This window comes from Exophiala xenobiotica (assembly GCF_000835505.1).
Source record: "Exophiala xenobiotica strain CBS 118157 unplaced genomic scaffold supercont1.1, whole genome shotgun sequence".
Lineage (NCBI taxonomy): Eukaryota > Fungi > Ascomycota > Eurotiomycetes > Chaetothyriales > Herpotrichiellaceae > Exophiala > Exophiala xenobiotica.
Window position 1 is genome coordinate 3,082,556 of NW_013562494.1, and position 26,472 is coordinate 3,109,027.

The 26,472-nt window shown below is 52.8% G+C and overlaps 12 protein-coding genes across 14 annotated transcripts; 6 read left to right on the forward strand and 6 right to left on the reverse strand.

The window, feature by feature from the left end:
• Positions 1 to 814: 814 nt before the first annotated feature.
• Positions 815 to 3,688, forward strand: PV05_01205 (uncharacterized protein). Its single transcript, XM_013466169.1, has 8 exons — positions 815 to 1,098; positions 1,159 to 1,294; positions 1,354 to 1,538; positions 1,592 to 1,628; positions 1,679 to 1,746; positions 1,805 to 2,187; positions 2,245 to 2,312; positions 2,369 to 3,688. Exons 1-8 carry the CDS (start codon positions 1,009 to 1,011, stop codon positions 2,671 to 2,673), a joined length of 1,272 nt encoding a protein of 423 aa, XP_013321623.1. The 5' UTR covers positions 815 to 1,008; the 3' UTR covers positions 2,674 to 3,688.
• On the reverse strand, positions 3,200 to 4,312 carry PV05_01206 (uncharacterized protein; the record flags this gene model as incomplete). Its single annotated transcript, XM_013466170.1, has 1 exon — positions 3,200 to 4,312. The coding sequence occupies one exon, from the start codon at positions 4,310 to 4,312 to the stop codon at positions 3,200 to 3,202; it is 1,113 nt and encodes a 370-aa protein (XP_013321624.1).
• Positions 4,313 to 5,070: 758 nt separating this feature from the next.
• Positions 5,071 to 8,277, forward strand: PV05_01207 (uncharacterized protein). The gene is made up of 8 exons (XM_013466171.1): positions 5,071 to 5,336; positions 5,398 to 5,669; positions 5,766 to 6,290; positions 6,342 to 6,623; positions 6,674 to 6,931; positions 6,994 to 7,148; positions 7,218 to 7,246; positions 7,312 to 8,277. The coding sequence occupies exons 1-8, from the start codon at positions 5,117 to 5,119 to the stop codon at positions 7,926 to 7,928; spliced, it is 2,358 nt and encodes a 785-aa protein (XP_013321625.1). The 5' UTR covers positions 5,071 to 5,116; the 3' UTR covers positions 7,929 to 8,277.
• Positions 8,104 to 10,282, reverse strand: PV05_01208 (uncharacterized protein). The gene has a single exon (XM_013466172.1). The coding sequence runs from the start codon at positions 9,772 to 9,774 to the stop codon at positions 8,779 to 8,781; it is 996 nt and encodes a 331-aa protein (XP_013321626.1). The 5' UTR covers positions 9,775 to 10,282; the 3' UTR covers positions 8,104 to 8,778.
• Positions 10,283 to 10,339: 57 nt separating this feature from the next.
• On the reverse strand, positions 10,340 to 12,672 carry PV05_01209 (uncharacterized protein; the record flags this gene model as incomplete). Its single annotated transcript, XM_013466173.1, has 3 exons — positions 10,340 to 11,714; positions 11,765 to 11,933; positions 11,984 to 12,672. 3 exons carry the CDS (start codon positions 12,670 to 12,672, stop codon positions 10,524 to 10,526), a joined length of 2,049 nt encoding a protein of 682 aa, XP_013321627.1. The 3' UTR covers positions 10,340 to 10,523.
• A 251-nt stretch (positions 12,673 to 12,923) lies between these two features.
• On the forward strand, positions 12,924 to 14,521 carry PV05_01210 (uncharacterized protein). Its single transcript, XM_013466174.1, has 2 exons — positions 12,924 to 13,180; positions 13,240 to 14,521. The coding sequence occupies exons 1-2, from the start codon at positions 13,152 to 13,154 to the stop codon at positions 14,312 to 14,314; spliced, it is 1,104 nt and encodes a 367-aa protein (XP_013321628.1). The 5' UTR covers positions 12,924 to 13,151; the 3' UTR covers positions 14,315 to 14,521.
• PV05_01211 (uncharacterized protein) lies at positions 14,303 to 16,917 on the reverse strand. The gene has a single exon (XM_013466175.1). The coding sequence runs from the start codon at positions 16,339 to 16,341 to the stop codon at positions 14,737 to 14,739; it is 1,605 nt and encodes a 534-aa protein (XP_013321629.1). The 5' UTR covers positions 16,342 to 16,917; the 3' UTR covers positions 14,303 to 14,736.
• Positions 16,918 to 18,199: 1,282 nt separating this feature from the next.
• Positions 18,200 to 19,796, forward strand: PV05_01212 (uncharacterized protein). Its single transcript, XM_013466176.1, has one exon. The coding sequence runs from the start codon at positions 18,277 to 18,279 to the stop codon at positions 19,645 to 19,647; it is 1,371 nt and encodes a 456-aa protein (XP_013321630.1). The 5' UTR covers positions 18,200 to 18,276; the 3' UTR covers positions 19,648 to 19,796.
• Positions 19,797 to 19,922: 126 nt separating this feature from the next.
• Positions 19,923 to 21,263, forward strand: PV05_01213 (uncharacterized protein). The gene is made up of 2 exons (XM_013466177.1): positions 19,923 to 20,182; positions 20,418 to 21,263. Exons 1-2 carry the CDS (start codon positions 19,928 to 19,930, stop codon positions 20,991 to 20,993), a joined length of 831 nt encoding a protein of 276 aa, XP_013321631.1. The 5' UTR covers positions 19,923 to 19,927; the 3' UTR covers positions 20,994 to 21,263.
• Positions 21,264 to 21,265: 2 nt separating this feature from the next.
• PV05_01214 (uncharacterized protein) lies at positions 21,266 to 22,364 on the reverse strand. Its single transcript, XM_013466178.1, has 2 exons — positions 21,980 to 22,364; positions 21,266 to 21,923 (listed from the first exon to the last, which is right to left on the reverse strand). The coding sequence occupies exons 1-2, from the start codon at positions 22,232 to 22,234 to the stop codon at positions 21,288 to 21,290; spliced, it is 891 nt and encodes a 296-aa protein (XP_013321632.1). The 5' UTR covers positions 22,235 to 22,364; the 3' UTR covers positions 21,266 to 21,287.
• A 180-nt stretch (positions 22,365 to 22,544) lies between these two features.
• Positions 22,545 to 24,672, forward strand: PV05_01215 (dihydrolipoyl dehydrogenase). The gene is made up of 3 exons (XM_013466179.1): positions 22,545 to 22,904; positions 22,964 to 23,446; positions 23,499 to 24,672. The coding sequence occupies exons 1-3, from the start codon at positions 22,677 to 22,679 to the stop codon at positions 24,336 to 24,338; spliced, it is 1,551 nt and encodes a 516-aa protein (XP_013321633.1). The 5' UTR covers positions 22,545 to 22,676; the 3' UTR covers positions 24,339 to 24,672.
• Positions 24,645 to 26,347, reverse strand: PV05_01216. 3 transcript variants are annotated; one of them, XM_013466181.1, is made up of 4 exons: positions 25,792 to 26,347; positions 25,471 to 25,737; positions 25,230 to 25,413; positions 24,645 to 25,080 (listed from the first exon to the last, which is right to left on the reverse strand). In XM_013466181.1, exons 1-4 carry the CDS (start codon positions 25,831 to 25,833, stop codon positions 25,076 to 25,078), a joined length of 498 nt encoding a protein of 165 aa, XP_013321635.1. In that variant the 5' UTR covers positions 25,834 to 26,347; the 3' UTR covers positions 24,645 to 25,075. The 3 variants fall into 3 exon arrangements, with proteins under 3 accessions (XP_013321635.1, XP_013321634.1, XP_013321636.1); XM_013466180.1 differs by having other exon boundaries at positions 25,133 to 25,413; XM_013466182.1 differs by having other exon boundaries at positions 24,645 to 25,413.
• Between the last annotated feature and the right edge of the window lie 125 nt (positions 26,348 to 26,472).

Consider the following 26,472-nt stretch of genomic DNA (forward strand, 5'->3'; position numbering starts at 1 on the left):
CTGCGCTCGGACAGCCGGAATTTTCTTTCATGAATCGGCATCGTGCTAGCGATTGCTATGTAGACTCTCCAGCTTGGCATTATGCGTCGTACGGTATCACCTTCCAGTCGTTGCCTCTGAAAATCCTCAGCAAACCCCGAGGCACGATCCGTGTTTAAGGGGGAATACTGGGCTGTTTCAGATCCCAGCCAAGGGCCCGCCGTGTGCCCAGGATTAACAGCCTAGTAACAATAAATCCTCGTGGGGGCCGCATATTGCTCGTGATTACTGAACCTTATCCAGCATTGTCTGAGGCGAGCGAGCATCAAAAGCTCAGGTGAAGTGGTCCCAAACACGTCGCGGTAGTAGGGAACTGAGGTTCACCGCACTTGTAAGGCCCTGAAAGTGCATAGCCTACAAGGATCCCGTAGGCAGTGAACCCTGGCTGGCCTCCAAGAGTAAAGAAAAGACCGCTTATCACGGAACTCTCGAGCAGCACGGTACCTGAATAGCCCTGAGAATGCGCTTATCTTTCGCGCCCAGGTGCTGAAACTCCACCAGCTCGATCCCTCGGTTACGGGAAGTCATCCGAGTGGCGGCTTAAGGCCAGGCGTGCCAGGCACGCATACTTCCACATGGATTTGCCTAGCCTGTCCTGATTGAAGAAAGGTTTGGGTTCTGGACTAAGTTAACCTCGACTTCCTCCTAGAATCCATGCTTCTGTAAACTAACGAGGTCAAGCGTCTGCGCCGCTGTCATGGTTCCGCCTTGTCAGGACGCGGGCTGCATGATCTCTACCAGGGTATTTTCTGCTCGCAGGATTGCCCAGTAGTTACTTCAGACACTTTTGGAACATGATGCGTTCTCCCCCTCGGCACGGTGGTCGCCCGCAACGACGGGGCCGGAGCGAGCTTGTCTTTCGCAATCTTGAAAAGATTCGAGTGTTCTAAAATGGGTTGCTGTGTTCTTCCTGACGATTGTTCCATCTTTTGACCTCTCAATGCTCGGCAGGCCGACCAGACTTTGAAGATGGCATGGAAAACAGTGGTTGCCTGGTTTGCGCTACTTTGTCTTTCGCAACATGTGCTCGGCCAGTCATCAACGGTGTCAGATTGCACGGTAAGATCCTTTTACTGAGAGCCATCATTTGTCCCCGCCGGCTCTGACATTTTGTTCCAGGCCAACTGCACCTCTGACATCACAGAGCAGTTCTCAGCTTGCCGATTCGGGATCCAGTGCTTCTGTACAAATCCTGACCTGTACAAGCTCGGGCAACAATGTTGGCAGTCAAATTGCACCATACGCGAAGCCTTGAGTAAGCCAGCCAACAAGCGAGCCTTTTGTGCCTTGGATCTGTATCTAACAAATATACAGCCGCACAAAACATCACCTCAATTAGCTGCAACTTCCCAGACAGGAACAGGGGTCGCATCAGCAGCGCCATCACATTCACCTCTATGGCCGTGGCTCTATGTCTTGTCGTGGTCCGGATCATAGCATTGTCTCGCCACTTCCGAGTACTCTGGGGATGGGATGATGTTCTCGTTGGCTTCGCCACAGTACGACAACCCCAAGTCTTTGTCCACTATGATACGAAGCTGACTCTGCCTAGCTCTTGATGATTGGAAATACTGTATCTAATCCTATTTGTAAGTCTGGGCCATGTTCCCATGACAACTCCTGCTTACATTTGCTCTAGCCAGACATTATGGCTATGGTCAAGACGCCTGGCGCTTGCCTTTCGATAATACGAAGACGGTAGAGATGGTATGTCATTGCACCAAGGTGACCGACGTCGACGTAGGTGCTGATGAACTGCCGGCAGATCTTCTACATCGGCGGCATTCTGTATGCAGTTGGTGTCGCGTCTACCAAGGTTGCGTTTCTGCTGTTCTACCTCAAGCTGTTCCCGTCACAGACCGTTCGCTGGGTGGCCTACCCGCTACTTGTCATCACAATGATACAGGGTATCGCATTTACCTCCCTTTTCATCTTTCAATGCAGCCCTATATCTTATGCGTGGACGCAGTGGGATGGAAACGGGCATGGGAAGTGCCTGAATTTCGACCTGGGTGCAGTGTTACACGCTGGAACGAACATCCTGTTGGATTTTTTGATCTTCGCCTTGCCGGTCACTCAGCTTTGGAACTTGAATCTTTCCCGGAAGAAGAAGTTTCAAGTCATATCAATGTTCGGCGTGGGGTTCTTGTAAGTCCTCCTCGCACACTTTCTGTCACCCGGTCTGGCGCTTACTCAAGCGCATAGTGTGACTCTCGTCAGCATTCTACGACTGTACAGTATGATTATGATTGGTCACACAAGGAACCCGACCTGTAAGGCTACTTGACGAGGCCACAAAGGATCAGCATGCTGACAACTTTGCACCCAGGGGATCTGGTACCGTTCGGATACTGGTCCGATCTTGAATTCAACGTTGGTATTGCCTGTATCTGCATGCCATCTGTCCGCGTCGTGCTGCGCCGATACTTCCCAGGCTGCGGCATCACTAGCACGAATCGCGATACAGCTGGATCCGGCCCCGACATGAATGCGCGACGCGTCAATTTGACCGAATCCAACACCGGCAGAAATTTAACATCCTTCAAGTCGTCTACAAGACATAACGTCGCAAAGGATGACTCGTCTGATCAGGTCGAGCTGTGCACCTACAATGTTGCTGTAGAAACGAAATGAAAAATCAACGAGGGCACGACTTGTCTTCTGACGATGGAGGCTGGCCGACGATGATGTGAGAATGCTTCTACGATGATCAGGCCGATTCAATGGTGACAAGCACTATCCCATTTCAAGCAGGCATAACGTATAACACGGCCCCCTGTGGTTGCCAAAACTACGTTCGTGCTCGTGCAGTTGACGTCCTCTTCTGAGGTCAACCTCCGTTCTACAATGCACTACGCCGCCAGACAAATATTTGCGAGCACCCAGCCACCGATCGAAACAAAGTGCCAGCTCTGAAGTTTCAAATGCTATCTATAACTCCCTCTTATTTTCCCTGCGACACTGGTTATCTTGGAACTTGGAAGGCAAACACAGCACCTGGGAAATGGCTCTATGGGCAATACTCCGATTGAGCAAGAACAACATTCGGGATGCCACTATCTCCCGGATAAGGAGCTGCCCGCCTGCGTCGCTATGATTCATTAAGACTCTCAATCAGGACAAATGGAAACATGGGCCTATCGCTACAACGCCGACAAGATCACAATGTTACGACAATCTTCTTCGCACTGACGCCTTTACTCTGGATATCCATCGCTTTCTGCACATTCTCGAGACCGTGTCCCACGATTTCTGGGTCAGGTGCTGGGACAAATGTCTTCTCAGCAAGTGCCTTGGGCAAGAATTCTTCGTATATCAGTGGTCCCACTTCATTCCAGACCAATGTGTCGGCAGCAACGTAGCCGGTGCGGATGCCGTACCTTTTGGCTTTGATCCACAAAGAGATCATGCCGCTAAGATAAGTAAGGATGGTCTGCAGCACGACGAAATGCTTCGGAGGAGTGGCGGGCACCGGATAGGTAGCCATGGACAGGACCTTATCGCCTTTACACGCGGCGAGGATGTCAAGACACTTGTCGGCCGCTCCGGGGCCCATCGACATGGCGCCAGCCGTTGTTCTGCCCTTGAAAGCCTTCTTGATGTCCTGCACGGCCTTCTTGCTGTTGTAGTCGAAGGCCTCGACCGCCCCGAGCTTTTTGACGTAGTCGAAGTTGCGCGGAGAACACGTCGTGATGACTTCATAGCCGGCTGCTACGGCGAGCTGAATAGCATTACAGCCCACACTTGTTGAGCCGCCCCAGATGAGGACGGTCTTTCCCGTGGACTTGGCTGGGGGCACAGAGGGGTCTTGTAGAGCCAGTTGGTCTTTCTGAAACAGGCCGCACCCTGCTGTCGAGAGGCCTAGCGGGATGACTGATGCTGTCTCGTAAGAGACAAAGTCTGGAAGGGGAGACACCATGTATGACAGGAGGACAGTATACAATTGAAAGCCGCCATGCGCAGCTGAGTTGACCTTCTGGCTGGTACCGTGGGAACCAGCAACGACGTGATCGCCGATGTTGAAGCGGGCGACGTTCTTGCCCACTTCGACAACTTTACCAGAGACGTCGAAGCCGAGGACCGCAGGGTACTTGAGATGTCCATAGGCCAGGCTGTTGTTTTGGATGATGTGATCGATAGGGTTGACGGCCACAGCATGTGTCCTGATGACTACCTCATCGGGTCCTGGGCGCGTATAAGGTGCGGGGCGGACCTCGAGCGGTTTGGCATTTTTGGCAATGAGGTATGCCACTTTGTTCGAAGGTGTTGACATGTTGAAGATGAGTTGGTGAGCGGTTTAAAGATTGAAAGGCCGGGCTGAACACTCGAATACAGCTCTACTCGAAAGCAATCGCATATGAGCAGTTTCGATAGACATGTCCACTTACATAGCCAAGCGGAAGTCCTCCTAGGTTATATATCCCTTGGACAAGGCTGAGCTTCCATCGAACGAGTCCACCGATTTCCTTCTGTGGCCGACCTTCCGACCGTCCGATGTCAGACTTACCGATCTCCGCTGCCCTCCGTTGCACCTCCGTCTGAACCGTGGAGATGGAATTGCAAGACCAGCTACCAAAGCCCTAGAGGAGGGATGATTGATTTTTGATAGGTACAGTGCCCACCTTCTGACAACATGTCGATGCCGGTACGTGGAACGAATGTAAGCACAAGTCAATGACGCGCTCGGAGGAATCATTGCGCCTTCCGTATCCTGGACTATCCTGCAAGACTTGGGCCTTGACGGAGATAAGTCAGGCTCGTTACGACGACCTTGGTCTGTCAAAATGAACACCGCTCATTACCTACCTAGGTACCTAGGCAGTCCTGATACTGTACATGGTAGATTGTACCCAGATGGTGGATGGAAGACTGAAAGTCGGAGCCCCAGGATGCGGTATTCCGATGCTAGTCCATATTTGGCATGGTCTGGGCGTTGGCCAGGCAGCTCCGGTTAGACAGAGTCACGTGACGGATGTGCAACCCCAAAGATCCATCCGAACGAGCCACGACCTCACCTGAGCATCCCGTCGTATCTTCGATCACAGGGCTTTCTTCACTGGGAGCTTGATTATTCGTCATGGAACCTCGATCTGTGGTAGAGGAAGGCTTGAGCATGCAGGAGAAGGTGCCCTTGATGGCAGACGAAGAGGGCCATGCCATCAAAACAAAATCCCGGTTCCATTCGTCTGGCATCAAGGCTGCCTTTATGGCTGTGGGAATCTTGTTGATTTTGGGAGCGTTCAATGTCCACGATCTCATCTCCTTGCGGCCAATACGCTTGCCGGGGTGCTTCAAAGGTCAGTTCATGGCTGAGGCCTTCGATACTGTTTAGAGCAACTGACGACTAACTTCCTAAAGGGCATCGCCAGACACACCCTCCAGCCGATGCTGGGATTTGTCTTACACCTGCATGTGTCCACGCTTCGTCCGAGCTCCTTTACAATCTGTCTCCGGACTACAAGAATCTGGACGCATGCACCGATTTCGAAGAACTCGTCTGTGGCGGGTGGAGAGACCGTCATGACCTCCGGCCTGATCAGGGTGATGCCTTTACTGGTACAATCATGTCAGAAGCCTCTCAAATGTTACTACGTCATATTCTCGAAGCCCCTTATCCAGATTCCTCTGTGGTATGTACCACCAAGCAGCCATCCTTTTCCGTGCGGCCTACGTCCACGACCACTGTCGATTGGTCATAATTCGTCCGACGCTGACATATTATCTAGCCCACAGGTGTATCACCACAATTGGACACGCTCACGGCTTCCGTGGATCAAGAGAACTTTGACAAGCTCAAAGCTGCGTACAACGCCTGCTTAGACGAGGACACCATCAAAGGACGGGGAGTTGAGCCGTTGATGGACATGCTTAACCGGACCACAGCTCGATTTTCAGAGCACTACCTTGACTCCAGCTCGTCCAAAGGGCAAACTGTGCTGTCGGATACCATCGTGCAGCTTGCTAATTTGGGGATCTCGGCTTTTGTGGCAGCCGGCACGGGTGCCGACGATCGTGACCCAGACACCGTCATCATATCGATCTCTGCTCCATACTCGATCGGTCTACCGGCTAAGGAATTATACGAGGATGAAAAGATTGTCAAGAAGTATGAAGATGTTGTGTCTCAAGTCATGTCGGCACTTTATCAGCACTCCGACTCCATTGGCCAGAGTGATGCCCGAGCACTCGTCGACTTTGAGAAGAAGCTTGCCGCGGCATCGCCAGATGCAGAAGATCGGGATGATGTTACTGTAGGTTTCCTTACCAAGTATGGGAAGATTTGGTATTGACCTAGGTGACAGAAATACTACAACCCCATGTCAACAGCAAAAGCCGACAAGCTCGTTCCACAAATTCGCCTCTCTAGCATCCTAAAGAGCCTTGTCCCAGGGGACTATGACATCGACCGGGTCATTGTCATGGCCCCACAGTATCTTCAGAATCTGAGTAAGCTTCTGGACGCGACCTCGAAAGAAACACTGCATGCCTATGTCAGCTGGAAAGTGATCCAAGCCTACGGAGATTACATCGAGGCCGACTCACTAACTCCCATCAAACGCTTCGCGAACGAGCTGCAAGGAAAGGTATGCAACCCCCGCAAGTCAGCATGGTTACGTGTCCTAATCCATGACAGGACCCTGATTCTTCACCCGAGCGCTGGAGGACCTGTGTCAGACATGTTGACGGGGGCGTCGGTTGGCTACTGAGCCGGTTCTTTGTCGAAAGGGCTTTTTCCGCCAAAGCAAAAGCTTTCGGCGACCAGATCGTCTCGGACATCAAGGATCAATTCGTGGAGAAACTAAAGGTCACCGACTGGATGGAGAAGGAAGTCATCGAGCTTGCTATCAACAAAGTGCATAACATCGTTCAGAAAATCGGATACCCAGATAAGGTTGGACTATGATCTCCTCTGACACGCGCATCTTGAAAACCTAGCTGACAAAGTACTTTCAGAGCCCTAACATCCTAGACCCAGAAGCGCTGCACGATTACTATAAGCCTGTAAAGGTCAACGCGTCGACCTTCTTTGAAAACGCCGTCTCCATGACCCGTCTTGAGGTTGACCGCGAATGGTCTGCATTGGGCAATCCTGTCGATAGGGACCGATGGTACCGAACCCCCGCCCACCAAAGCTTCACGCTCTGAAACAATGACCCATAACTGACACCATATAACAGGGACATGACGGTGCCCACAGTGAATGCATGTACGTTCTCCTTCGGGTCCAACATATACCGTTTCGTTCAAGCAGCGCTGACATTTACCCCCCAGACTACAACCCACCTGGCAATGAGATCGTCTTTCCGGCCGGTATAATGCAATTCCCCGTCTTCGACGTCGACGTGCCTCAATACCTCAGTTACGGTGCCTTCGGGTCGGTCTCCGGCCACGAGCTCTCCCACGCCTTCGACTCCACCGGCCGCCACTACGACCAAAACGGCAACTACACAGACTGGTGGACGGACAAGACGGTCGCCAATTTCAAGCAGCGCGCCGATTGCTTCGTCGACCAGTACCACAACTTCACCATCGACGGCAGGGACGGCAAACCGCTGCACGTGAACGGCAAATTGACGCTTGGCGAAAACATCGCGGACGCGGGCGGTCTTGCTGCGGCGTTTGCCGCGTGGAAGAAACGTGCCGCGGAAGCGCCGAATCTGAATCTGGACCTACCGGGCCTCGACTTTTTCACGCAAGAGCAGCTGTTCTTCGTGTCGTATGCCAATTGGTGGTGCGGGAAGACCAGACCCGAGACGGCCATTCAAAGGATCTATACCGATCCGCATGCGCCCAAGTGGGCGAGGATCTTGGGGACCATGGCGAATTCCAGAGATTTCAAAGAGAGCTTCCATTGCGAAGAAAAGAAGCCGGTTTGTGAGTTGTGGTGATCTGCCAAAGGCACGGATCGGGGAAATGAGGCTCACAGCAATATATGTGCGCGGATTTGCTTGGGCCTTTTTCTTGGTCATTGGGTTGGTGACTCACAAAAATACCGATATGTGCATAACACGGGCATGAGTGACAGAAAAGGCTTTGATGTTCGGGGGGCATTTGTAAAAGTACGGAAAGTAATACTCGTAGTCCAGGAGAGTCTGATCGTGGAGCTTTTGATTAATCGGTTTCAAGAGTGTTGTTTACATACGTCCAATATCCACTCGATCTAGAGGGGCCTTGGTCACATTGATTCGTTCAAGGAGCACCAACATCCCAAAGTACCATATAGTAGCAAAAACCCTTACGGCATTCAGACGTGACTCGTTGAGTTAGCGTGCGATCGAGTCCGGTTGCGAATATGGCAGCTGGTTCTGTCCTGTTCCCTTTGCCATGCCATTCAGCAGCCCAGCCCAGCCCAGCCCGTCTTCAGCTGCTCGGTGTCTTCTCCCAGATTTCGTCAAGACCGACACTCTCCAGGCATAACTCCTAATGGAGCGCAAGCTCCGCAACCGAGCTCGATCGTATGGCTCTGAGTCTGCAGCGAGTCATAGTGTGTAGCAGTATTCTTCAGCAGCAGGAACGACGAAAGCCATGAGTACTTAGCGACGCATGAGCCGACGACCCTCCGAGCTTAGCAGACTTGCAGCTATGATGTTTCCCAAGGTGCCTCCCAGGGTTAGTCAGTGTTGAGCTGAGCCGAACCGAGCCATCAGAGCAGATGTGCTGCTTTCTTGTATGGATGGATTGTTTCGCACGACCGCCGATCCCAGCTTGCAGAACGTAAGCTCGAATTCATCATGGGCTTCATGTCTTCTCAATCGAAAACCGCACATCGACGTCGCCCTGCCCAGGTGGTATCGCGTTGGAGTCCTCGTTGAACAGAGTCCGTTCGAAGAAGCGCACATTGAAATCCTTATCAGCTAGAATTACGGTCTGCTTTTGTGTACCGTATAGGCCAGTGACACCTAGCTGCCGAGCCTTTTTGGACGGATTCATCGAGGGACTATTATTTCGCACCGGCGTGTTGAAGCCCACCACATCGACTTTCTCATGCAACCTTGCCGCGGCGACCTCGTCGTCTGGCAGATGCATCTCCCTACGGCCGATGGTGGGGACGTAAATCGAATGGCGAAGGTCCGGGATATACGCCTCCAAGCCCGCACCGTCAGGTTTGCCTTCTCTCGGCAATGTCTCGTGGCTGAGCAGGTCGAGAAATCTTTGGATCAGCTGATCTTCACTTTCGTCGTTCTCGATATTGTGCCGGATTGTATTGAGCATGAGCTCCTCACCGAGTAGGACTTTGTTCCAAGTGCGGTCTGAGAAGGCAGCGTTGCTCAGGCCGACAGTATGCACGACGTCGCCGGCAATCCAGGGTACTTGACTTTGGTCCTCGGCGCGGTTCGATATGACAGCCAACTTTTGGCCGATCTCGCCACAGACAAGACTGAAGCCTCCTGCATCCTTGGCGATGCCGGTGTTGACGACATGCTGAACAAATTCCTCCACGGGCCCAACGTCCTCAGCGAGGAATTTCTTGATGATCGCTCCGCGACTAATGGCGGACGGTGGCGGCGTGGTGTCTTCACGGTAGTTGGTCAGCACAGCGATCTTGCCGTTTTTCGTTACTCCGAGCCACGTGCCATGGATGTCGCGGAGCATATCCCGACCACCGAGGACGTGAGAGTGAGGGTCTGGCCACCATCTTGCTGGGTCGGTCGGGCGATCCAGATATTCGTCTCGGTTGTCGAGTAGTATCAGTGGATATGACGGGTGTGCCGTCGAGATGAGTGCGATGCACATTTGCGAGAGACGGGTCTGCTAAAGACAGTTTTGATCTTGGGCCCGAGCACTTGTCGGCAATATTTGAAGAGTGGAACAAAGGAAATAATGAGGCTTATATCCCGGAGAGAGGTATTGTTGAGTGAGTCCGTTCACATGACCTGTTTTGTTGCACCAAATGTAACGGTTTGCCACACCGATCCGGTGAGGAATTTCCTGTCGTTGTACAAGGCCAATCAAGTGATTGGGCTATGATGTTTGAATCTTCTTTATTGTCCTCCAGTTCTAGAAGTATCGGCTTCAGCTGACCTGGAATTCGTCTGCAGGCAGGAGGACAGAATGAAAACAGGAGCGAAGGAACAAGCCGAGGCTGTCAGAAAACGGACGGGCCAAGCTTGGCCATGCGAGGGGATTACAACGAGGACTTCTTCGTAGAGGTCAGAACAGCTACTCGTAGGACACTGCTGCGTATAGTATACCCAGTATGCAGAGCACCGATTCGGGCGGTTCGCTGGCTGCTTCGGCGTCCTTTTCACGCATCACTTTGAGAAGGACGAGAGCTTGATTGACATCATCCTTGGGGCAACTTCCTTTCAGGTCATCCCGGTCCGCAGGAGAGATGTGAACGGTCAAGCATAGGCTCTCCATCGTCGGTCCCTGAAGGAGATACACGCGAAGGCAACATCGTCGAAAGAAGCGTGATTGTGGTCATATCAACGTTGCAACAATGTTGTGGAGCTACAGCCCACCGAGCTCTGGCTATGCTTGCATCAAAAGGCTCTGTCACCCGCTTTCACGGTTGTGAGTATTCCAAGATTTGCCAGCCTCTCGATCAAGCTGTACAACATCTCATCACAGCCTCTCTTGGCAACCAAGCCTATGGTCACTGGTATCATCTCCTCCTTCTGGGTCATTCTACTCCAGTAAGGCGCTTCGCCAATTGGTACCGTCATATCCACGCAGCCAAAGAATGGGCAAAAGTCTCCGGAGGTGCCTGCCGTTCCGGGTGGTGCAAGAAAGCTAGCATAAGGGCCATGGTTCAGGTCTTCTTCGCTATACGCTGGGAGGCCACCGGCTCCAATGTCGGAGAGAATTACCGACTCCGAGCAAGAGTCCGGAGTGCTGAAAAGAATTTCTTGTTCGTTAGCCTCGGCAGCTATTCTTCTGATGTCGCGTGCTGCTTTATGCATTTCAGCAGTATATGCAGCGCTCACGAAAGTATCCCGCATGGGTTGCTCCAGGGGAGGATAACCGCCATAGCGAGCCTCAAATGTACTGATTAATGGCTTCCCAACCAGCTGGATCTGCTCGTAGACCCACATAATATTTAAATTTGACAGTAATCTTGGGAGCGTGAAGCCGGGGGGCTGAGGAAGTGACTCGATCTTTTCTGTCCAGTTGAACGTTTCAACCGTCATGTCCAAGGCAGTGGTTACTTTGGCGAGGAAGTCCTGCAGAACTTTCTCGGCAGCGGGATTTTTTAATGGGAGGTAATCGACCGGATAGAGTATTCGCTTGGGCAAGCCAATGTTATGACCCGTATCATACATTGGTAAGCCCGTAAGAGACGTGTCCTGGTATAGTTCCGGAGTGTACCATAGCCTGGAGAAGTTGACCCACTTGTGAGGATCTCGGCAGAAGACCCCTGCGGTATCTGTCGAGTAGCTGATAGGTGTCACGCCTTCAAGACTCATTCGACCTACTGAAGGTCGCTGTCCATATGTGCCAGCCACCGCAGCAGGCCGACGCATAGAGGTGCCTGTATCCGAGCCGATAGCGTAATCAAGCCAATCATAGGCGGCAACGGCACATGCGCTGCCCGCGGATGAGGCCGAGCAGGAGAGCCAACCGTCAGCGCGAGGGTTTAGAGGGGGACGAACATCGTCCCATACCCAAGGCTCGCCTGCGCTTGCAAACTGCGACGTCTTGGGCTTCCCGACTATCACACCGCCTAGATCGAGCTGCACGAATGAATAAGCCATTAGAAGAGAGAATTCTGTACCGCACTTACAATCCTCTGAATCGCAGGAGCAGTGGCGTTGGCAGGGTCGGTGATCATCGTCCATGCAATGCTTCCGGACGTCGTCACAAGGCCTTTAATATCGAAAATGTCCTTAATCCCAAATCTCTGGCCAGCCAGCGGTCGATGGTCGGTCCAACTATATATTCTGGACGGAACCCTGCCAAAGTGAGCATTCAGTTTGCATTGACCAGGCCTTCTCACACTTACGGGATGGCCGGAGTGGGCCATTCTGGACTGAAAAATCCAAGTGACCGGTAGGCTCCACTACCATCGTCTACCGGATAAACACCATCGACAAAAGCACGAAATTTGTCAGTATAGAGCCTGGAAACGCTCGAAAGTGAGAGTCGCTCATCATGAAGTACCGCGGCATAAGGTCCAGGAGGTAAGGAGCGTAAATACGTGGGGTTTAGGATAGTGACCGGCAGAGATGGGCTAATGATACTGGCAAGCTCGTGGAACTCCGGACTGAGGAAGACGTGCGATGGTGCGAGAGTCTCCAGGTATGCGATGGCCGACGTATCAAGCCCTGAAGTGGCATTTGAAGAGGTGATGAGTATCACCTCCAGAAAGTCAGGGTTGAAGACATCGTCGGCCTGGGTGTAACGGCCAAGAACGTCTTCCAGGAATTGACCAGTCACCACTGGCGCCTCCGCGATTATATGGGTAAGTGGAAAGGTGACATCCTGAGCATCTTCTAAACGTGGCACGGGTTGAATAGAGACAGGATGAAGAGTATCTGTAAGATAGATAATTTCGCCCAGTTGGAAGAACTCTTCACCTCGGGCTTTGGTGTCGATGTGCTTGAGTTTATTGCGACTCGGCGACCGGTTTGCACTCGCAGAGGCCGATGCTCCCGCAATTGCTAGGACCGCCAGCAGACGTGAGAAAATCATTGAGAAAAGAGAAACCAAGGATGGGCACTTGCAGATTAGAGGAGCGGATGCAAACAAACAATGCTAAGCCTCTTTTGGGGGGATGCTATCGATAAAGCCCAGGCAATGGCGGGGCACTGGGTGGGCGTGCTCGGGCGTGGTGGGCACAAGGCTGAAGCCATTGGCAGCAAGTAGGATGAGCTCATCGCCCGTCGTCCTGCGGGCTTGGGATGCCTGGCTGCTCACAAGATCTCCCTACATCTGCATCTTCCCGCCTCACCCTGGTCAGGCACCCCCAATATGTGAACCTCTCTGTCTCTGAGGACAAAGAAAAGAAGAGGACACATCGCGATACTCCAGAATTGACATGTTTGCTGCCTTGCCTTGGCCCTCTTCCTAAGAAATACATAACCTGTTGTACCTCCCACTCTCCTCTTCACTCCTCTTACCTTTCACCGCATGTCCGCTGTTCTGGCTGACCACAGTACCTCCGACTCATCATGTTCGGAATCATAGCAGACCTCATTGCGTAAGTATACCACCACCGTTACAGCAACCCTGTCACACAGACACTGATGCACTTTCCAGTTCTATTACCACCTTCGTCCTCCCGGCCTATCTCTCCTACAAAGCCCTGCGTACCAATGATCCAGCTCAAACACATCCGTGGCTCATCTACTTCACCATCCTCTCCCTCACTCTTCTTTTCGAATCATGGACGATCTTCATCATAGGCTGGATCCCTTTCTACGCTTGGATTCGACTGTTCTTCCTCCTCTACCTCGTGCTGCCTCAAACTCAAGGAGCAAAGATCCTCTACCTTGACTACCTCGAACCATATATCGTTGCCCATGAGACCCGCATTGACCAATTTATTGGCGAGACTCACGAAAGACTGCAACAGATGGGCCTGGGCTATATTAATGTCTTGATTGAATTCATCAGGGACAAGATTTTAGGCCAGAAGAGCCCGCAAACTGAACAATCAACACAACCCGGTGGGCCTAGCTATGCAAGCTATGCACAAGATCTGCTGTCTCGCTTTGCCATGCCTGGTGCGAGAACAAGTCAGCCGAACCCGCCCGGCACTTCGTCTGCAAGCGTCTACAGCATGGTGTCCACCTTTGCGGGTGCCGCGTTCGCAGGGTCATCATCCCGCTCAGCAGCCACTGAAGCTGCGGCCATACCCGGTTCTTTTCTTGATCTTATCCCGGGAAGTAATTCGGCAGAAAAGCAGACTTTCATCTCGGCACAGCGCGAGCGACTGGCGGATATGCTCAAGACCCTCGAAAAGGAACAACAGACCCTCGATCTTGCATACGGCTCCGCGCCAGGCCATCGACCACCAAGCTCTGGTGGGCTGAAGACCAAGTCAAGAAGCGAAGTCTCTTTTGAGAATGTCGATTACGACGAAGCAACACAACACACGCCAGGTTCGTCGCCGCCGAGACCAGTCACCGAGGGTCATCGAACCACGAGTGGGAACTGGTTGCCAGCCGGCGTAAGTGGTTGGTTTGGAGGTGGTGGTGCTGCTTCTGGCAACAATGGTGAGGAACGTACCGAGAGACCAAGAGAAGCATCTAAGGGATGGACATCTGCGAGAGACATCACCGAAGAAATATCGAGAGGCATGAGGAGCGGAGTTGACACAGACAGATCATAGTGAGGATACATGCTATGTACTTGGATGTGATGACGCATGACAATGTAGTACTGATGATGTCTTGCTCAGGTTGTAAGCCACGACCGGAATAGAAGAGTGGTGAACAGCTCAGAGAATACCATTGCCTTTTCGCAATATCCGGAAAGATTAGCTTATCCTAAAACGTGTAATGCTGATCAATTCCAGACAACAAATATCCCGTGGTATCTGGCATACATCGACCTGAAGTACACATGTCCTTTGTCCATATACAAAATTCCCATGTTCCACCCATCCGGTGCGAATGCCCGAGTTCGCACATATCCCAAGAGAAATCGTTCCAAAGTTTTGTGACAAACGCCAGTCCGGTTGTCGAAATAAAGAGTCATAAACATCGCATTACCATACCCAACGTAGATTCCGAGGCCCGGCCTGTGTTACTGCTACTGCTGTTGCTGTTCATTCGCTGCTGTCCCCCTCCGCTCCGTATGAATCCTAAATCTCTCTCTAAACCGCCTCGTCAGACCGGATCGCTCTTCATCCGATTGTCGATGCGTATTCGAGGATAGCCCTTCCTGCCTGAACCGCCGCAGCGCAGCGATCCGATCTTCTCTGGACCCGTGCGCGAGGCGGCGTAGGTTGGCAATCGTTTCCCTGCGTCCGCCACGGTGTGTGCCTTCTTCACCGGAGCTACCACCACCAGCGCTTGCCAGCGGCGGGGGCAAAGTGCCATCGTGACCGGCCGACATGGTGGCGTCGGAATTGCTCCGTTGGGCCTGCACTTGAGCTTGAGCCTGACCTAATGCTTGAGGGTCTGCGGCTTCGCCTTGCGGTCTCAAATCGATCCGACATAGCGGACATGTGCCACTGACATTGAGAAGCCAGGGGTCGACGCAGTCTGGATGGAATTTGTGGTTACACGGCAGCACGCGGACTTCTTCGCCCTTGGTGAAGTCTTCGGTGCAGATGGAGCAGCCGAGGTGTCCTTCCGCGTCGGTACCGTCGGGGTTGTTCGTCGCGATGATGGCTTGTGCTGCTGTTCGGTCCCCGCCGGTGTTGCTGTCTGTTGTGCTGAGGCTGTCTGTACCGGCGCCGGCGACCATGGTGGTGTCTGTGTCGACGGTGTTCGTTGCGGGGGAAGTGGTTCCGGCTGCAGCGTTCATTTCGATGTCGGCGGGTTGTTTCTTGGGAAGGTCCTCGTGGTCGCCGAACTTGACAATGGGAAGGGTCTCGAGCATGGCGCGGGCGACGCCCTTTGCGCGACTTTGCCGGCCTCGTCCGACGATGTTGCGGGGCCCGTAGCGCTCGGGGTGTCGATGTGCACGGATGGCGCCGGTCACGATGATCACCACGAAGAGGGCGGTGATGACACCCGTGATGGAATATAGGATGATCATGGCGACTGCTGTCGTTGGCGATTGGCCGAGAGAACTACTCCCGTTCCAACCGCCGCTTGAAGAGTTGGTATAAGAATTCAGGTCGGGGAGAATGCTAGCCGTGCCGGTACTGGCTTGGTTGAGGGCCAGTTGGGCCAGGCTGCTTGCTGTCATTGTGTCTGTTGTAGTAAGGATGCCGCCAATCGTGGGGAGGTTGCCGAGGCCGGTTGCCGCGCAGTGATCGCTTGTTTCACTGTAAAGGATGACGATGTTGGCTCGAGGTGAATTCACCACGATGCGGAATATGGCACTGGCATCCAGGTTGCCACCGCTATATGCTTCCGGGTCACAAGACAGGTAGGAGAATTGCTCGACATCAGCGACGTCGTTGGCGTTGCTTGCATCGACGTTGACCAGGTGTCCGTCGACATCGACCTGAAGGAAGTTATCGTGTGACATTTCTGCGTACACTCCCAAGGGGGCCAATCGGACAGGCGGTATGTCTGGGAACTCGGTGCCATTCATAATGAATCTGGGTGACGTCGACGCCGGATAAAGATCTTGAGAGCTGTTCGAGGGTGTAATCGTCTGGGCGTATGCGGTCGAGTATAGCATCGACAGCCCCGCGATAACGGTGGCTACCCATCTTTCAGAGACTCGGAAGGTATGCATTTTCCCGGTACGGTGTCACCACAGAGCCGTGTCTCCCAGATAACAGTGTCCTGCTTCTTCTTATAGATCCGCCACACAGTTGATGCGGCTTCCGGGAGAGTGGGTTTCGTGGAATCAAGGCACGCAACCCTGAACGGAAGCAATTATATGGTGGATATAGACGATGAGGATCTTATTAGATTGTACTGGATGCCCAGCGATTGACTCATTGCTCGATAGAAGAGGATTTAGCCGAATCGATCGGTGGGACAAGGCACTGCTTATAACGGCAGAGTCATATGTACGCTGGAACTCGGCCAGGAATCCTGAGGGCAAAGGGTCGCGTGGAGAGAAGCGAGCGGTTGAGCGAAGCACGAAAAGGGGATGAGAAAGGGATGAAAATGATTTGGAAACGCTGCTTGAGGCTGTGCTGAGACGTGAGACTCTCGCGACCGCAAGTGTTTCGTATTGGAAGAGGTGATTGTCGCAGAAGGTGCAGTGCAGATGACGGGATGACCGGGTACCGGGATAGCGGACGAGCCAGGGTTTTTGACGGCCCAGTAAAGGACCAGTAGCCCGCGTATGCGCAGTAAGAGGGTGTGGGGGTGGGATAAAGTCTTGTTGGTGTCTACTCGGATCGATCTACTCAGTTCGGAGTACTGTACCACTCTGAACGGGAACACGGGTGGTGAGGTTGTGCACGGCAGATGGATGACCGCGCCACGGGCGTGTTCGCAACTGCGTATACGCTGACTGGAAGCATTTGTGCTTGACTTCCTTTTTTACTCGTACCTCGAGCATTATTGCCAATACGGATATCCTTGACGCCCAGAACAAAGCACAGCAGAGCATAGCCCCTTCAGTCCCTTCTTTTGGTGAGCGAATATGTGATTGCTCCCGCGTATGCAGGGGTCCTTACCACTCTTGTGGGCACTAAACCAAGAGCCTAGTGAGCCTAGGTGGTAAGCCATCCAGCCCTGGGTGCCGCCTATCCAACAGATATCCGGCTTCAAAATCTGGGCCATCTGGTCCGTGACCCAAGTGTCTTACCAAGCATAATCGGCCCAGTTGGGTGCCAGACTGCCAGTCATCCATGGTTTAGGTAAAAGCATGGTCTTCCCCAGATTCCCGGATTCCCAGATTTATCATAAGCTTGCACAGATGTCACGATCCGTAATCACGCTGGCAACACATTGGCCTAGGATTGCCTCTTTCCACCGCCGAGCAGCAGTCCCTATCAGGCCACCAAACCATGACTGTTGCATGCAGGCTTCGGAAGCTTCTTCAACGCGGCCAGAGACAACTGTTGGCATTTCTTGTGGCCAAGCGACTCAGCCTTTACCAAGGTCTTGGGTCCCATAGGATGCGAGCATTGACAGGCGGGGCAGATTCTCGCCACAAACATATCGACAATTGATCTCTCTTGCCATTATTATTCTTCTCATAGAACATGCGGATTGCCCATCTTGCCAAGCGTTTAACGAAAGCAAAGGTATGGAGCAACTATTCAGTCCCCCGAAGAGCGTGGAATAGACAGTAAGCTGGCCAGGCTACCTTGTCTACGCCTGGATGATGCTCATCAGATGGAGGAAGGCGCCCTGTGGCTCGCAGCCTCTTCGTTTGTTTCGTCAGGAAAACTGTTTACTCGTCGACGAAGTTTCGATCTTTGTCCCCTTAGAACTTGCTTGGACACAGTACTCGCACTGAAACCGCATTGACTAGGTGTGTTAGTTGGTATGGCGGCCAACCACCAGGTACTATCGCTCGCTATGCACTCCAGAGCCTCGAGTACGTAAGACGGGCATCGACGTCATCACGAGAAAAAAGCTGTCGTTGCGTTGACCACCGAGCTCCCCTATCAAGTCCCTTCCTTTCGAAACTTTTGCAAACGCCGTGCTCCTCGTCCACGTTTTAGTATATGCTGAAGTCAATCCATGCAATAGATCCTTTGTCAAAATGTCTGGTTGGACACTCATCCCGCTCTTAGTCTTGGTGGCATCCTTAGCCGCAGCCTTACCCGCTCCACCATCCCAAGCACCCATCATACAAGACCACTCGCAAGGCTATGAATTTGACGAACTCCTCCATCTCCCTGGCATCTCACCGTATTTTGATGCTGTTGGTTTCGGACTGGAGCACACTCCTCCTCCAGGCTGCAGAGTCACCGCAGCTTCCTACCTAATCCGCCACGCCGCAATTTACGCCAACGACGACGAATACGAGAAATACATCAAGCCGTTCTTGTACAAGCTCGAGCAACACCGCTCAGGATGGTCCGGCCCACTCGAGTTCATGTCCCACTGGGTATCACCGATTCTTGAGGATAAACTTGAGGACGTCACACCTTCTGGCAAGGAAGACGCCATGAAAGTCGGCAGCCACCTGGTCAAACGCTATCCTCATCTTGCGCCCACCGTAAAACGGATCCTCGCCGACAAGAAGCCACGAACCTACGATACCGCGCAAGCTTTAGTCAGAGCCTTCCCCAAGCCTTCCGACATCGAAGTTGTGCGCATCACCCAAAACACGAACGGCAGCATGGACTCCTTGATCCCGCACAAGTCTTGTCCAGCATTCACCAAGCAACCCGGCACTGACGAGATGGCTAAATTCGTGTCCCACTATGCAGCCCATGTGTCGGAGCGTCTCGCACGCTTCACGCCCTTCAACTTGACCGACAACGACATCGTCGGCCTCCAAGGCCTGTGCGGCTATGAATCCGCGATCAACGGTGAAAGAAGCCCGCTCTGCGCCATCTTTACCGACGCAGAGTGGATGGCCTACGAGTACGCCTGGGACCTGAAGTACGCGCACATGGTCGGTCCATTGAATCCATTGTCGCCGTACTTGGGCTACCCATGGCTACAGGCACAGAGTGAATTGTTTCAGCAGATCGACAGCGGCGCCGACTTGAATCCTGAGTCAGGGTGGCCACCAAAACAAAGATTGTTCCTGGGCTTCACGCACCGCGAAGTCCCACCGTTCGTAGCCACTGCATTGGGTATTTTCAACTCGTCGTCGCTGGCGGTCGAGCAGTTCCCGACAGATCACGTCAACTGGGTGCGCGCGTGGCGCATGAGCGACCTCATACCGTTCCTGGGCCACGTGGGCATGGAAAAATTGACGTGTGACGACAGATCCGGTCGCGAGGGCGAGTATATTCGCGTCATTGCCAATACGGCCCCAAGGCCGATTCCTTTTTGTCAGGATGGTCCTGGTGCGAGTTGCCCGATGAGCGACTGGGTGGATTTCATCGCCCAGGGCGCGGAGGAGTTCAAGGATCATGGAAAGGTGTGTAAGAAGGAATCTAAAGAGAGAAAGACGTAGAGTGGAGGGACGACGTCCGGTGTACCTTATGTAGTACCTCGGTCATGTTTTTGCAGACCTCAAGATGCATGCTAGAGAGGAGAATAGTACTCCGTAGGAAGTCATGAGGGTTGGGAAAGTGAAACTACCACTAATAAAGCTGGTCCGCCTGTTGATCCTTTCGGCGTGAAAATGTGGAACCGCTACCGGCTGAATATCTCAAGCCCAACGGGTCCAAACATAACGTTCATTTAGATCCGAAGGTCCAAGAAACCACCCCCCCCCCCCCCCCCCCGGGGAAATGGACATTACAACGAGTCCAAACCATCTCATAATAGTATGCTGCCACGCCATCTACACAGGCGGACCAGGTGGCAGTGCCGAAGAATCGAATTGGTTGATCGAGCCGTTCCAGCGAGGCGAAACGGGGACGTATATTGCGCATATTGAGGCCGGAGTTCGCGAGTTGAGTAGAGACAAGGACGCGATATTGGTGTTCAGTGGAGGAGCGACGAAACGAGATAGGACGCAACGGAGCGAGGGAGAGGGATATTTGGTAAGTGTAGTACTCAACGTGAAGATTCATGGGTCCGTTGCTAGACACTGGGCAAAGCATGCGATGCGATGCGGAGCCGCATAAAATTGCACTTCCATGCCTGCACCTTCTGTCTAGACGCCATGGCGCTGGGGCAGGGTTTCATGCTTGCATCGAAAAAGGCTGGGACGAAGCGCAGCAGGACATGGCATTGGGGAGAGACCCCGGTTGGCTAACTGTTGGACTTCTACGCCAGGCCGTCGCTATCGAACGCAACCTCTTCAGCTTTGACACCACTCCTCCTTCTCTCCAGCAAAGAATATTCATCGACCGCTACGCCACAGATTCATACCAGAATATCCTCCTCAGCCTGGTACAGTGGCCGTTGTTCGTACGGCAAGTCCTCTGCAATGATTTACCTTCCAAGCAGTCGACCGGCAGTGAGATGCCGTGGCCTACAAAACTGACGATCGTGTCACATGAATTCAAGCGCGCACGCTTCCTGGAGCTGCATTTACCTGCGATCGCGTGGAACCGTGAGACGGTGTTTGTGGGGATTGATCCGCCTTTTGACAGAGTAAGGATGGCGGAGATCGAGGAAGGGGATAGGCTGAGAGGATATGGGGCGTGGAAGGGGGATCCGTATGGCATTGGCGGGGTGCCAAGGGGGAAGAGGGTGAAGAGGGGATGGGATGGGAACGTCTTTCGCCGGGAAGTTCTAGACAGCTTGGGCGGCATGAGCGTGAAGGAGGAGCTGGAAAGAGTGGTCTTTTGGGATGGAGGAGGAGGAGAGGGACGGCTACTAGAGGGCGTCAGTGTGCCGTGGGCATGAGGGAAAGGCAGTGCTGGAGGGCCAGAACGAGTACTACAAACGTGACAGCGTGAAAGCTACGCATGGGCAGGGAGCACTCCGGGAAGGTAGCGTCTTCGTCTCTCTGCAGGATGGCACCAGTCCGCTTTCTCGATAAGATAGTCTCAGCAGCTGCCGGACAGTGCAAAGCCCTTGCCATGCTTCCGCTGCGTTGGCGACGAATTCTCATCTGTAGGTTGATTGTGTCGTAATGGGGAAGATTGGCGCCGCAGCAGAGTTGGCACAAAATCGTCAACAAGGTGTTCTCTAGGTGGCTCATGTTCTAAGAGTAAATCCCATCAGAAATTCCAGGGCTACTGGTGTCGCGTCAAAGTTGGTTGGTCCATGCCTTTGCTCGTCGTTGTCCAGAGGGTAAGTTGTGGGCCAGCCATGCCCAAAGCCTGCAATCTTATAATGCTGGACGACATCTGCAGCATTCTTCGAACTCCAAGAGATCTTCTCGGCCTTACCACCAAAGAGCTTTTGGACCTTCGGCTCCTCGATGCATTTGTTCAGTTTGACCCACTTTTCGACATAGTCCCGAATGTTGTAGCTTGGACCGTCGGGCGTGCCTTTTCCATCGTAGTGCTCGACTGGATCAGAATCGCCATGGAACTCCAAGATCGGCACCGGGAGCCTTGCAGGACTTGGATGGCTGAACAAGGGCTCCTTCAACGCTTCATCCTGGTAGAAGGCGCCTGAAGAGATTGCATAGGCCGCTATACTTGCTGAGGCAACAGGATCACCCGCTAATAGAGCAGCCAGGCCACCGCCATTGGAAAAGCCCACGACATAGATTCTGCCGGGATGAATGGCAAAGTCCTTGGAGACGTGCTCGATGAGTATGTTGATAAAGGAGATGTCGTCCACCTCACTTCTCGATGGAGCTTCTGGATCTCCAGTCCATTGAAGCTAGAACGATCAGATCAGTCTTCGTGCGCAGTTGCACTGCGCCAGAGTTTCCGCACATTGATTCCCTCTGGGTAAATCACTATTGCACGCTGGTTGGTCTCTTCGTTGGAAAGCTGAGTATGATACTCAAACTCTGAGGGATGTTGTCCTTTGCCGTGTAGGGCAATTATCAAGGGAGTTGGTTCATGGGCGTAAGATGATGGAACGTGTATCAAGGCACGCCGTGGCGACGGGTGAAGTCGAGCATCTTGGAGTTTCCAAGGAATTGATTCATCACTGTCGTCCCGATTGGGGCCCTCGTGCTCCGCCATTGTGGCTTGTATGGCTACAAATGAATCCTCTCTGATCACTAGTGCCCAAGAAACAAAGCACCAGCTGAGGCTGACGACGACGACGACGACGATGATGATGATGATGAAATCCCGTTGGCCGTACGGAGTTGTGTTCACGTAAGGTAGGCACGGTAGGTATTGTCTCTATCAACTTCGCGCTAGGCAATAACCTGGAGTTGATCGAATCACATGGCAGCAATTCTGTCGCTAACCAAACCGGGCTTGGCCCAAATTCTCCTCCGAAGCAAAGACTCACCAGGCCCATGTTTGAAGCTTCGCCGTCGTAGGTTCTCGGTCTATTTCTCAGCACTTTTGCCTCCCTTCAGCGTCTTTGGGTGACTTGTATCATTGTGGGCGACGGTTTTTGTCGCTTTCTTTCCTTGTTCTTCACACCTCCGATTATTGGGTATCGTCCTCCACTATGCTCAAGACTCTAGTCCCTCGGGCGAGCCGATCGCTACTCTCGACGAAAGCTCCGCAGTTTGGTCCAGCGAACCTCCGAACAGCCCCCAGCTTCCAGATATTGTCACAGAACCAACAACGGAGACGAGGCTATGCATCTGAAGCTTCAGACTACGATGTGGTCTTCATCGGTGGCGGTGTCGCAGGCTACGTCGGTGCGATCAAAGCTGGACAAGAAGGTCTCAAGGTAAGCATTTGAGACTCTCAAGGACCCTTACACAGGGCAGGAGTTGACTTTATATGTAGGTTGCTTGTATCGAAAAGAGAGGCATGCTCGGTGGCACATGTTTGAACGTCGGCTGCATACCCTCGAAATCCCTGTTAAATAACTCACACCTCTACCACCAAATATTACACGACACGAAAAAGCGTGGCATTGACGTTGGAGATGTCAAACTCAACCTCACCCAAATGATGAAGGCGAAAGATGAGTCGGTTACTGGTCTGACGAAAGGTGTGGAGTTTCTGTTCAAGAAAAACAAGGTCGACTACATCAAGGGCACTGGATCCTTCAAGGACGAGCACACTATCGCAGTCAATCTGATAGATGGAGGCGAAACGGAAGTCAGGGGCAAGAACATTGTTATCGCTACCGGCAGCGAGACGACGCCCTTCCCGGGACTGGAGATTGACGAGAAGAAAGTCATCACAAGCACCGGCGCAATTGCGCTGCAAGAAGTGCCCAAGAGAATGATTGTCATTGGCGGAGGTATCATTGGTCTTGAGATGGTGAGTAGGCGCAGAAATAAATATCCGCAAATAGGCTGACACCCTCGGACAGGCATCAGTATGGTCGCGCCTCGGCTCTCAAGTCACTGTCGTCGAGTTCCTCGGCCAGATTGGCGGACCAGGCATGGACGCCGAGATTGCCAAACAGGCGCAGAAGATCCTCGGGAAACAAGGCATCAAATTCAAGACCAACACGAAGGTCACAAAGGGCGATCCCAGTGGTGACCTTGTCAAGCTTGAAGTCGAAGCAGCCAAGGGTGGTAAGAACGAGACCCTCGAAGCGGAAGTCGTACTCGTTGCTATCGGACGCCGCCCTTACACCGACGGGCTGGGGATCGAGAACATCGGCATCGAGATGGATGAGCGCAAACGCCTGGTGATCGACCAAGAGTACCGCACCAAGATCCCGCACATCCGCTGCATCGGCGACGTGACGTTTGGCCCCATGCTCGCGCACAAGGCCGAAGAAGAAGCCGTCGCGGCTGTGGAGTATATCAAGAAGGGCTTCGGACACGTCAACTACGGCGCCATTCCTTCAGTCATGTACACGCACCCGGAAGTCGCGTGGGTGGGCCAGAACGAGGCCGAGCTCAAGGCCGCCGGGGTCAAGTACAGAATCGGCACGTTCCCCTTCACCGCGAACTCGAGAGCCAAGACCAACCTCGAGACGGAGGGCATGGTCAAGTTCCTGAGCGATGCGGAAACGGATCGCATTCTCGGGGTGCATATCATCGGGCCCAACGCGGGCGAGATGATCGCCGAAGCGACGCTGGCGCTCGAGTACGGCGCGTCGAGTGAGGATGTCGCCCGGACGTGCCATGCTCATCCCACGCTCGCTGAGGCCTTCAAGGAGGCCGCCATGAGCACGTATAGCCAGGCCATCCATTTCTAAACGAAGAGAGAGAGAGAAAGTGGGGGAGAGAGCTTTCTGTGGTTGATGGGTTAGCGTTAATGGTCCGCGTTCTTGGTCTCGCAGGACTGGTCTTTCGCTGCGTGGCATTGCCGTAGTCCTTCCTTGTCAGGGAGAGAGCTCAAAAAATGTAAATGTAGACTTATGCCTCGAACCTGATGGTTCATGCGAATTGATGAACCCATATTGCTATGTAGGTGTACGAGCCATACTGGATACCTCAGCCGTAAGATTAGTCAAGGCAACCTGTCTTGCTATGATCTGAAGGAAGAAGCAAACAGTTACAGACTGCCCGAATACAAAAGAGGAAATTGCTTAGGCAACGAAACTGCATCGATTTTTCTCATTATTCCTGAGCATCTACCCAGGTGTTGCCTACAAAGTTGAGCGCACTATGACACTTCATGCAGCACACCAAAATTCCACCCAAGCATCATAATCATACACATTAAAACTGCCAACCGTGAAGTTGCTGCATTGACCACATAGCACACACATTCCTGTTCGATTTGTTCTTTTTTTACGTTTGTGAATATTATTGTTTTTTGTGCGAGTTAACTCCATGACCAAGATAGCATAAGCCCAAATCTCAGAATACCGGCTAGTGCAGCAGGACCGAGAGTGAAAGCAGTCCGAGGCGCCGGGTATTTTGATGTCCAATTCTTGGTTTGGAATCCAGTTCGTTTCGAATGGCGGGTGTGTTTGTTATCGCAAGAGGATCATACTGAGATATCGTCAGCCGTTGCTTTTGCTATGGTGTTTGTCTAGGAGCATACGTGACGCAGATGGTCCTCAGAAGAAAAGTGTGTGTTTACCCTTTTTTCCAGCTTCTCTCTGCTCACTAATATTACACCTGAGACATGGCAGGCCCACCTCTTCCTCCGCGGAAACCTCTGAGGTTGACACCGCTGCTGCGGGAATCTAGAAGCGAGAAGACCAAGGAAGCCATCCAAGCGGCCCAGGCAAACCACAAGAAAGCGGTTGCGGCTTGAAGTTCCCGGCATCGGCCAGCACGGTCGTTGGCGCCGTTGGTAAGATGGTTGCTCGATGTGTATGACTATGCGACGGGGTTAATTATATCGATACGCATGGAACAGGGAAGGACGGGACATACGTCGTTACTGCAAGAATGAACTCCGAGTTCGGCAGCGGTGGCGACGGCAGCACAGAACAGGAAAATGCAGTTCAAAGCGTCGAGAAGGAGGGGAAGGAGAGCATGTCCCATAAAAGAGTCGCTCCAGGCGGCTGGGATCAGGTAGAAAAGCGAAAGCATGGCGAAGGCGGCCACGAACATGTCGTAGTTGACCAGGGAGGGGTTGCCGGCGAAGGCCATTGCGATCACATTGCCAATGAGAGACATGATGATGAGGATGAACAAGAACTGTAAATAGGTTAGAAGCCGTATGAATTGGCAGATAGAAGGAGCTCATCGTACCTGCGTCCCCCGCAGGATGAGGTTGAGCATTCGCGACACCATTTTTGCGGTTGTGTTGGATTCGGAGGGAGAAGTCTCGAATGGCGCGAAATAGGCGGTGCAAGAATCGAGGGATGTTAGCTAAGGATGCTAGGTGCAGGTGAAGATGCGCAGGTTGGTGGCGTAGCAGTGTAGGTGAGGAAAAGGAGTCAAATGGAAGAACTGCGGCAGGTTTGTTGTATGTAAGGTGTGAATGAGGTGACGAGGGCCAGCGGAACAGGGTGGAACGATGATGATGATGATGCTCTGGGGAGCTGCTGAGCTATTGACAAGAGCCACCCAGAGCTACTTTTTTTGCAGTGACGCGGCGGGCACCAGGCTTTGCTTTGCTTTGGGGCTTCGGAGGGGGGAACAAACAACGACGTCACGGAGTGGGTTCTGCCAGGTGACCTTCAGGAACAAGCACTGGAAGCTCGGTACAGTTTAGCACCTGTTAGGTAAGGCAAGCTGGGCAAGGTATGCGGTTTGTAGGGCAGAAGACCACCCGGAACAAAATCAATGAAATTTTCAAATTCCCGCAACACACCTGGGCAGGACACGCAGAGTTTATTGATGACTGCTACTGGAAATTTATGGTATCACTGTGGCGATGCCTGTCACGGTGTAGAATCGCAATGTTTTCATCATGGGTTTTCCAATTTA